Genomic DNA, 13,076 nt, shown 5'->3' on the forward strand with positions numbered 1-13,076 from the left:
GCAGGGTTACCTATGAGACCGAACCATTGCAGTTGGAAGAGGGAGGTGAAATTCTTGATTAAACCATTAGAAAGAGAAAGAGTCCCATATAGATGATTTTATAGAGCATTTAAACTTGAACAAAAATACTTAAAGTGGCATTTCAGAGCTATCGGGTGATTTCCCTTCTGTGTGCTCCCCCGCAGATGCTCATGGTGCTGACTCCATCTCGGCCCGGCGCCACGGACGGGAGCTGACGAGGGTCAATTTCAATCATGCATGTTGTAAGAAATGCGGGATCGTGGCTCCTGCGGTCTTGGGCTGGACATGGGATGACCAGGTAAAGACTGCCCTTTCGAGCCCACAGCCACTCTGGAACCTTTCCGCCTGCCTCCCAGGCCGATGTGCCACTTGAACCCCCCCAGAGGACCGTTAAGCCAGTCCCTCACCGAGCTCTTCTTTGCAGGCTTGTGGTGGTTGCCCCAGCTCAACCTATTCACACCGGAGCCCCGAGATTAGAAGACGCAGCTGCCAAGCAGAACACTGAAAAGGAAGCGGTTCCGAGCCGCTTCAGGTGAGGGCTAAGTGGGTCCAGGCTTCTGGACACTTGCATCCTGTGACTTCTGCCCGCCACCCTCCAGAGTCATAGAAAAAAGTGAATTCCTGTCATTTGCCATCTGTGGGAGTTTGTGCAAAGCAGCGTTTGATCCTTCTCAAAGCAAGATAACGCTTAGAGGGGTTGTTGGTAAAGATAGAGGAGCGAACTGTATAAGGCAGCTGTTGAATTAGCAACTGTTGGCCGAGCGTCGTACATATATAAGTACCAGTTTTCTTTCCTTGTGAGGTAGGCTTTAGGTCCGACTAGCAACTTTCTGTTCCACCAGCACAAAACGACTTGAGGAACTACACCAACTGCATTAGAGTTGGTCAAAGGCCCAGCGTTAGTTTTGTGCCTAGCCCTGAGAAGTGGCATCCTGCATTCCGCAGGTTGTATATACGTTCACTTAACTTCACATCTATTTAACAGTTACTGAAAAATCTATACTACCTCTTAAATACCATAAGTTCTGGAAATACAGAAGGTTTATTCCTCCCCTGAAGTGGTTCACAGACTTCCAAGAAAGATATAGGTGCATCTGTTTTAACCATAATCTGATCAGAATAATAGAGGTAAGAACAGGTTGGACCTTTAAAAGAGTTAAGGCATTCCTGAGGAAGTCAGGCAAGACTTAAGGTACCCTGGGGTGCAGAGGTGATCTGAATAGAAATTGAGCTGGGCAAGACCAGAGGCTTCATTGCAGGCAGAGGCAGCGGTCGGAGAACATGGTGGGCGGTGCCTCTGGGTGGAGACACTTGCCGGTGGGTTTCCCTGTAGCCCTGGCGCTTTTACACGTCACCCTCTGCAGGCAGTGAGGGGCTGCTGATGGGATTTAATCCAATCTGTTGTCGTCAGTCACTTGGCAATCCCAGGTACTTTGGAGGTTGTTAGCCTTACATCCCTGTTCCAACAGTAAAGGCCCTATCCAGCAAGCTGGGCCATATCTGTCCAGCTTTGGGGGGCGTTGATGACATTTAATTTTTTTTTTTTTTAAGATGGCCCTGCTGTGCAGCCCAGGTTAGGCTCAAATTTATAATCCTGTTACCTTGGCCTCATGAGTGCCTAGATTACAAGAGTGTAGCCCGGCCCCAGCAACCTTGCTTTAGAGAGTCTTTGCCCACCGTATTGATGTTAAGCTATAGGGAGCAAGGATGGAAGCTGGGAGAAGACTTGAGAACAGTTATAAAGCAATAAAAATAGTGTAGGTGAAAATACTGGTGTCTGGACCAGGGTGGGATTTTATCCATTTTGATGGTATCAACGTTGGTTTGGGTGTTTTGTTTTGAGAAAAAGGTCTTGCTGTGTGAGCTAGGCTGGCCTGGAATGTCTCCTGAGTGCTTGGGATTGCAGGCATTTGTCCACACCCAGCTAAGAAGCTATTAATATAAAGTTTGAGAAAAAGAGAGGTGTGAAGGTTCAAATTTGAGCACTAAACAACGGAAAATAGGAAATTGTTATATATTAAGATGGCAGAGACTGATGGAGTTTAGCTCTGTGTGGCTAAGTTTGAGATGCCTTATACTTGCTTTAAAATGGCCTTGTACAACCGTATATAATAAAAGAGAAAACCTGAGACACTTAGCTTCAGAGTAGAGATGTAATACAGACAGAGATTTGGGGGAAGGAAGAACCGGTGAAAGAGAGAACCTCCCAAGGACAGGTAGAAAGAAAGACAGACAAGATTGTCTTTTTAGCGTGGTACAAAGTAGGGAATGGAGCTGTGTTAAGCACTGCAGAAAAGCTGGGTTTGCAGGCAGATAGCATGATTGCTCATTGGATTGAGCGGTACGGAGTGGGTCGGTGACCTTGACTACAGCCTGCCTTCCTGATGGAGAAGTGGAAGTAACTTCTAGTTGGAGTGGGTTGGTTTCAAAAAGAATAAACAAGTATTGTCGTTCCTTAAGGAGGCTTTGCTAGAAGGGAGAATAGAAAAGCTCTGGGGAACTTGGAGTTTAAGGGGGGGTGGTATTTTTTTTCTTCTTCTTGTTTTGATTTTATGTTTATGACATGACAGTGTTTTGCTTCTGGGAAAGCCTGATGCTGAAGTGGGAACATTGCAGGAACAGAGTCCTTGTGGGGCAAATAGGCAGCCGGAACATTGTGGCAGGAGAGTCCTCAACGGCCCTGGGCACAGATGTTCGGCGGTGGAAGCTGGAAGAAAGTCTAATTGATTCTGTTTCTCTGTAGAGGTCATCAGCTGGCCCTGAGCAAACAGAAGGAGCTGGATGGTTAAGGAGACAAAGGGAAGTGTAGAGGAGGCCTCCTGGAGAATGGAAGGGTAATTGAGCTGAGAATGGTTGTCAGGCATCTCGAAAGCCTACTTGATGCTGGAATGTCATTAAAACGAAGCAGCTCTTCTTGGTAGGGCCTTTTAGCAGTGTCTGAAAGTTCTAGTGGTCCTAAATTAGAAGATTGAATCTGGCCGACTAGAGCCAGGGATGCTACCACACTCCCCGCTGCTCACAGGACAGCCTCCTCCAGCAGTGTCTTGTCCCAGCTGTCAGTCGAAAGCCCTGCTGCTATAGCGCCCAGTCTGCCATGCAGCTTTGCACAGACTCAGATTTAATAAGGGCTGGGAGTTTGCCAGGAGAAAGTGATGACGTAAGAGGGGAATTGAGACTAGACTTTAGTCCAGCTGAGGTACCTGAGGTATGTGGAGTGACAGACATCTGATGGGCTCATCGAGTGCTGGCCCTCAAGATACCAAAGCAGACAAGGGGGTGGTAGCCAGGGATGCTTGAAGCCAAGGCTGCGATGCCTGATGCCCGTGCTGGCAATGATAACGGCTGGCTGTGACCCCAAGGGTCAAGGTCAGACAGAGGACAGATGATGATTGAAGGAGACAAGGTTTAGAAATTAAAGTGCAGACTTTTGGAGATCTTGTTGAACCCATCCGCAGTTATATAGAAGTAGTGCCGGAGAATACCAAGCCCTGGCTATGGTTTTTGCATTTTATTTCCATTTTCAAATAACTTTTTGAAATTAAAATACAATTATATCATTTCTTCCCCCCTCCCATTTCCTCCTCCTAATCTCTCCCTTATCCCCCATTTTCTCTCTCAAATTTAAGGCCTCTTTTAAAAAAAAATTGTTGGGGAAGTGTTTTCCTAACTACATAAATATAACCTGATCAGTCCATGTAATGTTACTTGTATGCATCTAACTTCAGAGCTGACCGCTTGGCATTGGATTACCCATCTGGACGCTCTGTTTCTCCCACCTGGGGCATAATTTAGTTGCTTGTATTTGCATTTTTAAAGATTATGTAATTAAGCCAGGCGTGGTGGTGCACACCTCTGATCCTGGTACAGTGAAGGCAGAAGCAGGTGGATCCCTGCAGTTGAGGACAGCCTGGTCTAACATAGTGAGCCTTTTTTGAGGCTGACTCTTGTTATGTAGCCCAGGATGACCAGGAGCACTGTCATCATAGCTGGTCGTAAACTCAAGGTGACCCTCCTGGCTGGGATTATGGGCAGGCATGCACTACCATGCCCAACTGAACCTGGGAAGTTTAGAGGCCTGATCTTGGCCATCCTCTAGAGTAAATGGCCTGAGCTCCTGGTTTCAAAATCTTGCTTTCTAAAGGAGATTGTATTAGTTTTACTCAGACTTAGACTTGTATTTGCTCATTCCCACGTCAATATAGGGAACAAACAAACAAACAAAAAATCAGTGGGAGCTGGGCGGTGGTGGCGCACGCCTTTAATCCCAGCACTCGGGAGGCAGAGGCAGGCGGATCTCTGTGAGTTCGAGGCCAGCCTGGTCTACAAGAGCTAGTTCCAGGACAGGCTCTAAAAAAGCTGCAGAGAAACCCTGTCTCGAAAAACCAAAAAAAAAAAAAAAAAAACAGTGGGAAAATGATGATCATTGAAATAATAGTGTCATCCACAGGACTGGGACACTTCAGAAACTGATAGGCCAGCCACCTACAGAGGCTGAACATCATCACTAAAATCAGGCCCCCAGGAAAGAATGTGATGTGCTGAGTTTTTGAAATAACCCTCGAGAAGCAGATGGAGCCAGGGGTGCTTGAATGGTAGCGTATTTTCTAAAACGGATTTCAGCATAGTAGAAACATAGCGTGGGTGTCGGGTACAAATCTGCTCCTGATTTAGGTGCGTAGGCATAATGAAACAGCAGGTTTACTCCCATCTAAAATGCTGAATGACAGTTATATGTGTGTTTCAATTTTTAAAGAACAAAGCTCAGACCCAAGACCACTCTCCTCGGTCCAAAGCCTGGCCTCCCTTGCTGGTCCTGTGTCTGTTTAGACTTGAATTTTCTACCTGAAGATGGAGACTGGCCCCAGGGAAACCCAGCAAGCAAATTAGACTAAGACTAAAAGACCCGAGCCCAGCCCAGTATCAAGGCCAGTGTTCCCAACCCTGAAACACTGTGGTGTCCAGAAGGTGTGGGAAGAGGTGCAAGAGAGCCCCTCCGGAGCCAGAGACTCACAGTTTTCATTCCGGTTTCTCTTTGGGTTTTTAGTGCTGCAAAGAGACACCCTGACCACGCAACTCTTATAAGGAAAACATTGAACTGAGGGGCTGGCTTACAGTTTCAGAGGCTCAGTCCGTTACCATCATGACAGGGAGCACGGTGGCGTGCCAGCAGATGAGGTGCTAAGAGTCCTACATCTTGCAGGCGACAAGAAGTCAACTGAGACACTGGGCGGTGTCTTGAGCATAGGAAACCTCAAAACCTACCCCCACAGTGACACCCTTCCTCCAACAAGGTCATACCTCCTCCAACAAGGACACCTCCTAATAGTGCCATTCCCTATGAAATTATGGGGGCTAATTACATTCAAACTACCACAGGGTTTGTCTGTGCTATTTGATTTGATGTATGGGGTGGGTGTTTGTGAGGACCGAGGCCTTTATGGGAAGGGAAGTGGTTACAGGGGCAGAGTCTTACAGTCTATCCTAAGCTGTGTGTATCCCAGGTTAGCCTTGGATTCAGTTTTCCCCTCCTGCCCACCCCCCAGTGTGTACGCTCCCCCCCCCCCCACTACCCCATGCTCAGATCACAAGTGTGCATCGCCATACTCAACCTATTTTATTTTGTTTTTAGGCATGTATGTGTTTCTTTTGATTTAAAGAACAACTGCTAAATTAAACCAAATGTTTCTTCTGATTCCAGCATTTACCCTCCAGCTCCAGGACAGGAAAGTCCTCTGCGGTGGGCAGGGATGAGGTTTGAGGAGGTCCCAGTTGCGCACATTAAAGCAACCCACAACAAGTAAGGAAGGGGGTGCATGGGCAAGTTCCCTGTGGGCTGCTTCTGCCTTAGCCCTTCTTCTAGAAGTCGGATTACCAGATGCTAGCCTCATCTTGTTTCGGGAAACTACTTAAGTTTCATAAAATTATCAAATAGATTTAGTACACTGTAATTTTAAAATTTTTCTGCCTTCTTTGGGATTCCTATGCAAGAGTTGGAAGGGCTGTATTAGAAGCAGCTGGTCCTGTCGAGCGAAGCAATCTACAAATACACAACTTATTAGTAAACTAACCCGAATATCAACTTCCAGACAAGTGCAAACCCTCCAGCCTTCTTCCCTGATGTCCTGTGCACCGCCCCTTCCCTTGCAGGGTAAATGAAAGCAGCAAGACTAAAGCCCTTGTCTGCTGTGCACACAGGTACCAAGCAGGCTCCCAGCCACAAAAGTACAGGGTGTTGGTGACAACTTTGCAGGCCAAGTCCCACTTGGAAGTGTGATCTGTGTTTTGTCACAGCCTGACTGCCACACAGTTGGAGTACAGCACCAGAGAATAGTCTGGCCTCCAGTGTGTAGCACAGAGGTTACAGGGCCCACAGCAGTGGCTCCCTTCTCCTCTTGAGCTAATGCAGACACAACTTCTCTGCTTTCTTTGTGTTGTGTCTGTGACCTTTTCAATCCACCCTGCATCAAAATGTTTCTGTCCAGTGTAGGAAATGTAAGTGGCCCTTGGAGAGGATGACAGCCATAACAAGGCCACAGGCAGGTGCCAGTACTAGCCCAGCAGGGCTCTTGTTGAGCTTGTATAGCATCCCCTTCACTTCCCCTTCCCATGAGCGCTCAGAAAGCTCTGCAGAAAGTGGGGTGACGATAACCAAAGGGGAAACAGAATGCACACCTTAGGATTTTCTTAAAGTCATTCTTAATTATAATTTATCCTTATAGAGCAAATTAGTAAAAAGTTTCACTTATTTAAAATAATTTTTGATCCCAGAATAGTGTCATAAGCATTTAAATTATCCACTGTGATAATATTGTCATGACAAATAGTTTTGTGAGATTCTTTTAATGCATCTTTGTCTTTTAGAGATAGACACTGAACTGATAGGTCTTAGATTCATAACAGTCCACTGATGCAGGATGGGAACAGGGTTTAGAGGTAACACTATATTGGACGTGAGTTGCTTATTGTTGAAACAGAGCTAGGCGACAGGTCTCTAGGCATTTATTCATATACTTTTTAAAATACTTTTTTTATATTCTTGCTTATTTGTTGGGGGTGGAGCATAACGACGTGGAGATCAGAAAACAGTTTGTACAGATGAGTTCTCTCCTTCCACCATGTGGGTCCACCTGTCACCATCAAGCCAAACCTCACCTGCTGCTGTTTTCGTTGTTATAGTGGAAGATACCTGGAACTTCCAATGTTGTCCTTTTTTTTAACAAAACACTAGACAAGGATATTAAACCAACATAACTCCTGCCTTGGGAAAGGCTTGAGGCAGACGTGTGTCCTTCTGGTGATACTCTCCTACCGTTGGGTGATGGCCCTCCTCTAGTGTATGATTTGGCAGTCTTCCTTTAACATGTGAGAGGGAGCTGGTGACCATTTCTTTCTCATTCGAGCTCCTAAGGACTGTAGCAAGCTCCCTTCCTTCCTTGAGCAGTAATAGTAAACATGCCTCTTTTTTCCAAGCACACAGATCCAGGTAGTGTCTGCCACTAACGTGTCCCTGGCCCGTGCCTCCTGTGGCACAGAAGGCTTTCGCAATGCCAAGAAGGGCACCGGCATCGCAGCACAGACAGCGGGCATAGCAGCGGCCGCAGTAAGTACCTGACCACAGTGCTGTGCTTTCCCTGTGGCTGATGGGAGAGAGTTCTCAGCACACCTGATTCAGAAGCACTGAGGATTTTGCCCGCCCCTGGTAGATGTCCTGACACTGAGCTGCTTAAAGAAGCCTTTGTGGAAAAGTTACCAGCTTTTTTCTCAGCTTCAGTGGAGAAAACTATTTCACTTGTGCTCAGAGGAAGAAGGCTTAGGAACCAAGGCTCCTTCCATTAAAGTCCAGTGGGATGGCGTGAGGGGTTGCATTTTATTCAGGGGGCATGTCTTATGTCACAAGTCCCAAAGTGACTATTGAGGAGCAAATTAATCAGCTACATTTCAGATAATTCATCATTACCATGTCTTCAGAAGACTGTGCTATTATCTACTCTTTCAAGAGAATCAGATTGTGTGGGATTGGTCAAAGTCAGGCAGCCTGTTCAGCACCCTGATGTGAAGCCAGATTAGCCTTGGATCAGAGCTGCATGTTTCCTGCTGTAGCGGAGACCTCACAAATGTGTGTACACTGACAAACAGGATTACTTCCTGGAGGGACACTTGGACCTTTACAGCTAGACATAAGAAAACTATTGATGGCTGTGTGGTAGTGATCATGAAAACTCAGAATGATGTAATTACCCACCAGACAGAGGACATTCAGTTAAGAGACACAGTCAGTGTTTGTGGGATCTCTGCACGGAAGTGTTTGAGTGAGTTCTGGGTGTTTTCCAGGACCCATAATGAGTGTGTTTATAATATGGACACATACCTAACTCTAAAGATAATAAATCCCACCTTAGAAGTGGACAGGTAGGTCTGCATTTGGAGAGAAATGAGGCAATATCTAGAAGTGTCCACTAGGTGGCAGTGAAGTTCCGTCACCTTGGTTCTTGGCCTGGGTTTGCCAGCCTCTTTGGGTGCTCATCTCCGCTGCCACCCTCCGTGTTTTGCTTCCTTCTGTCTTCTGCCTCCCTGTTGACTTCTGCTGCCATTACCCAGCGTGTTTTGGAGACAGTAGCCAGAGATTGGGACACTGACCTCTTGTTTCTCTCCAGAAAGCCACAGGAAAGGGAGTGACCCACATCAGAGTTGTAGTGAAAGGCATGGGGCCAGGACGCTGGGTAAGTAACTAGCGTTCTCCAGAGTGTGCATGCGCGTTCTTTAGAGCCAGGTGTGGGGAGTTTAAATGTCCTCTTAGTGAACGTCCCCCTTATTCCTCTCGGCTACTCCTGCAATCATCCAAGCCCCTCCAAGCGAGCCGAGATCATGTCATGTATCTCAGCTTTTCGAGTGTTTACTCCACGCCAGCTTTGGGAATGGAGAGTGAATCTCTGGGGGACCATCATAAACACATCCTCAGCACAGACTAGTGGGTGCGTGGAGAAGTGTAGACCAAGATGCTGGGGGCCTTCAGGGGGGGTCCTGAGAACAGTGGGGCTAGGAGGTGACATCTCTCTGACTTTACAAGAATGAGGTCTTAGGGCATGAGTATGTGTGTCCTGGGAGAGGAAAGTGCTCATGTTGCTGGAACACAGGGGTCTAGCCTGTGCTCAGATTGTGAAGCCCAAGGTGGAGGCAGCAGGCACTGGAACTGTGGGTATCAGTGAGCTTCCCTCCCTCTTGGAGTCCTATCTGAAGATGCTGGGTCCTCATCATTTTGGAGACCATACCACTTTCCTGTTTCTGATCCTTCCAGTCTGCCATCAAAGGACTGACCATGGGGGGTCTGGAAGTGGTCTCAGTCACCGACAACACCCCTGTCCCACACAACGGCTGTCGGCCCCGGAAGGCTCGAAGGCTGTGACGGGAAGGAAGCGTGCACTTGAACCCGACCTAAAGTCTACACTCCAGGTGGACCCTGCAGAAAGGCCACTTAGGGAGCTGCTGGGGCTGGCAGCGCTCAAGCCCTCGGGAGAACATTGCTTCTGCTTGCACCTGGAGCAGGAAGTGCCCTCAGGCTCACCTCTCCTGGACATGGGGGAGTGGGAACTGTCAGCACAGCTGCGGCTGTGCTCTCAGAATAAAAGGCTGTTCTGCGTAGTAGCTGTCAGGTTTTGTTCCCAGTGTTAGACTTCTGAAAGAATGTGAGTGTAAGTGTGACCGCGGATGGAAGTCTACAGTGTAAAATGGGCTACCATCCACTGTGCCCCTTCTTTTCACACTGCCATAGCCTCTTAACCAAGGTGTCCAGATCCTGTCATAGCCAACAGTTGGGCATTTACCCAGGTGAGCGAGAGCTCTTTGCCGTCCTCTGGAGCCTGTTAGATTTCAAAGGTGGTGGGCATGCTTGAAGTTAGCCCTAGCCTGGGGGATGAGGGGGGTTCAATGAAGTTCAAGTTTCCTGGGAGTGTCCGTCCTTCATACTCGGTCAATTTTGGCAATCCCCAAACCCAAGAAGAAGTTATCTCAAAAGCAGGCTGGCAGCGTTTTATAAAACAGGATTTGGCAGAAACACATGCAGGTAGCGGGGGTACTGGGAACTGCGATGGTATAGAACCTAGGTGTTTGCAGACAAATTGGCACAGCTCCGAACCCCCAGGTTCCGAAGGGCTGTCTCCTTACTCCATTTAATCCTTGGCAGAACCTGTGAGGAGTATCCTGAGCCCAGTCACTAAAGCCTGCTGGAGGCTGCTTATGTTAAAAGCACTGTGGGAGAAGGACCAGCACCTTAATATAACACTATCCAAACTGCATTAGAAGGATTTTGGCTTTTATTTTATTTGTTTATTTATTTACTTTGGTTTTTCGAGACAAGGTTTCTCTTTGTAACAGCCCTAGCTGTCCTGGAACTAGCTCTTGTAGACCAGGCCGGCCTCGAACTCACTGAGATCCACCTGCCTCTGCCTCCCAAGTGCTTGAATTAAAGGCGTGCACCACAACCACCTGGCTCTTTGGCCTCTTAGAGAATCCAGCTACATAGCTCAGGCTAACCTTTAACCTTCTGAGTGCTTGATTTACAGCACCACCACACCTGATGTAACGTGTGTGTGTGTGTGTGTGTGTGTGTATCTATACATATATGTATATGTGCACACACATATATATGCTGGGTAAGAGAAAGTGAACTGTAGCAGTTTTTATTGATGACAGTAAAAGTAAAGATTTCAAATAAAACAGACTTTAAAATGAGGCTATGAAAACCATTCTTTGTGGTTTGCTATGGTTTGGCCTTTATTCAAATGGAGAAGAGACCCGAAGCACCTGGTTGTGGCTCAAGCAGAAACAGCTAAGAAGTTTAGGAAAACAGACTGGAAAGGGATGGAGGCTTGCTTTACCAAGGGACCAAAAGGAAAACACGGGCTGAAAAAACTGATTGTCATACCAAGGATAAAGACACGCTCCACTGATTGGAGAAGAAAGGGTGCATATGTAGAAGGCCGTGGCCGGGAGGGAATTGGGGTGTCAGGTCTCAGAGACAGCTCATTTACAGGAGGTACATCTAATTACATGGCATCTTAGTTAATTTTCAGTCGCTGTGACAAAACGCCATGACCAAGGCAACTTAGAGATGAAAGTGTTCAGTTAGCTTCCAGTTTCAGAGACTTAGAGTCCATGATGGGGGAACAAAGGCATAGCTGCAGGGAGAGCTGGATGCTCACATCTTCACCTGAAAGCAGCAGGCAGAGAGGACAGTGGGAAGCCTCCAAGCTCTCCCCCATCACATACCTCCTTCAACAAGGCTACACCTCACCTCCCAATACTTCCCAAACAGTTCTACCAACTGGGGACCAAGTATTCAAACATGAGCTTATAAGGGCCATTCTTATTTCAGTTACCATACGTGGTGTCTAAATAGAGTTGAACTAAGTCATAATTAAAGCAATTATGAGATGTGAGCCAAGGGAAACTATGGCTTTAGATTTTAGATTTAAGTAGAGAAAGAACTGAAGTAAGAGACGAGCACAAGTCTCGTCGAGTAACAGTTCCACCCATTGTCTTCTCAAATCCGGTTTCCATCCTTTCCTCAATTTTGAAGACATCCTTGTCTGGTCCCTGCAAGATGATGCTTTTTTCCCCAGGGTCTAGCCTTGCCCTCTTGGATAACTATCCTCCTTGGAGGTGCAGTACCTGTCCTGTGGGGTTTTATTCTTCAGGGATACAAGGTGGCTTGGGAGCCCAAGTGTAGAGTCAATGCTTTTTAGCCAAAGCTCCTTCTACATGCCTGTTTCCATAGTGGGTACGAGACTGCCCAGGGAAAAGCACAGAACTCAGAAAGATGATGGTCTGGTCTGTAAACACTGTAGGTGAGCCAGGGAGGGGGTGGGAATAGAGCGACAAGAGACAGGAGAGCATTGCCTCTCCGAGGACACGGACCCAGTACATCCTGTGCGGAATGCTGCCTAGCGGTCAACTAGCTGTTGTGTGGGATGAACTCTAGCAGCCTGGAAGGTCATGAGAGACCAAAGGAAGAGGGTGAGAGGGATCGATGAGGGAGAAAGGAGACCCAGGGCCAGATGCTGAGTCTGTAAGAGATGTCTGCTGTCATGGGATCTTGAGGATCCAGCACACTCTCTGTGACATGGTGGACTATGGGTTTGGGTGCACAGAGAGGACACGGAGCTTAGAGGTAAGAAGCAGATCTCAGCGAGACGGCAGAAGACCAGGCTTCCAGGGCAGACAGTCATTCATCTGAGCCCCCAGGGGCAGGTGTGCCTATTGTAAGCCCGGAACAGCCACGCTGCTGGGAGTAGCCTGGACAAATTAGAAGCAAAATGTCCTTGGACTCAGTACACGGGGACCGTTCCTTGTTCTCTCTAAGATTTCATATGATTATAGGGAAACAAAGGAGGGCGCCTTCTCCCCCAGCTCTTCCTGAAGCAGCACAAATAGCTAGAGCTGCTTCAGAGGGAGGAAGGGCTGGCCGTGTCTGGCGCTGTATCTTACACAGGGCCTTGGGCTTCCTAATTGCTTGTAGGAACACTCCATCCAATAAATAGTTCTATCCCCTGAGCTCTGCCAGATGGCAGCGTTCTGTATTTGCTCTGTCAGCACGAACGCACACCCCACATGGCTCTTAAATGTGGCTAGTGTGGTTAAAGAACTAAATTTTAAATTTCTTTCATCGGAATTCGTTGATAGCTCTATGTAGTTGGTGTCCCTGTACTGGGACAGTGTGGCCTTGGGTGTCCTCCCTGTGTACCCATTATGCAAAGACGTCATTAAGGCCTGTGAGTCAGGCCAAAGAGTGGGACGTAAACAGCCATCAGTGGAGAGCTAGTGGGAGAGACTGCAGAACATCCATGGGGTATGTTAGCCAGGAAACAAGCCAAGAAACATGGAGAGGCGGACGGTGCAGTGACGTATGGGATAGAATTGCAAGTTTGGGTAGGAAAAGAAGAGAGCGTGCATACATGTATGTGTGTGTATTGACACGTGACAGTAACACAGAGGCAGTGAGTGGGAGACCTAACTTTCTGCCTTCCTCACCTTTAGACTCAGGTGCCTTGAACGTGTAC

General features: G+C 47.5%; 1 protein-coding gene across 1 annotated transcript; it reads left to right on the top strand.

Moving 5' to 3' along the window:
* Nucleotides 1-9,660, top strand: Mrps11 (mitochondrial ribosomal protein S11). The gene is made up of 7 exons (XM_038314230.2): nucleotides 1-41; nucleotides 186-319; nucleotides 446-553; nucleotides 5,720-5,818; nucleotides 7,492-7,621; nucleotides 8,676-8,741; nucleotides 9,317-9,660. Exons 2-7 carry the CDS (start codon nucleotides 255-257, stop codon nucleotides 9,422-9,424), a joined length of 576 nt encoding a protein of 191 aa, XP_038170158.1. The 5' UTR covers nucleotides 1-41; nucleotides 186-254; the 3' UTR covers nucleotides 9,425-9,660.
* The last annotated feature ends 3,416 nt before the right edge of the window (nucleotides 9,661-13,076 follow it).

This window comes from Arvicola amphibius, chromosome 12 (genome assembly GCF_903992535.2).
Source record: "Arvicola amphibius chromosome 12, mArvAmp1.2, whole genome shotgun sequence".
Classification (NCBI taxonomy): domain Eukaryota; kingdom Metazoa; phylum Chordata; class Mammalia; order Rodentia; family Cricetidae; genus Arvicola; species Arvicola amphibius.

Excerpts from the sequence above, each read along its gene's own strand:
- Mrps11 (XM_038314230.2), top strand. The coding sequence starts at position 255 with ATGCATGTTGTAAGAAATGCGGGATCGTGGCTCCTGCGGTCTTGGGCT. Across the intron at positions 320-445 it reads GCTGGACATGGGATGACCAG|GCTTGTGGTGGTTGCCCCAG; the intron begins GTAAAGACTGCC and ends TCTTCTTTGCAG. Across the intron at positions 5,819-7,491 it reads ATTAAAGCAACCCACAACAA|CACACAGATCCAGGTAGTGT; the intron begins GTAAGGAAGGGG and ends CTTTTTTCCAAG.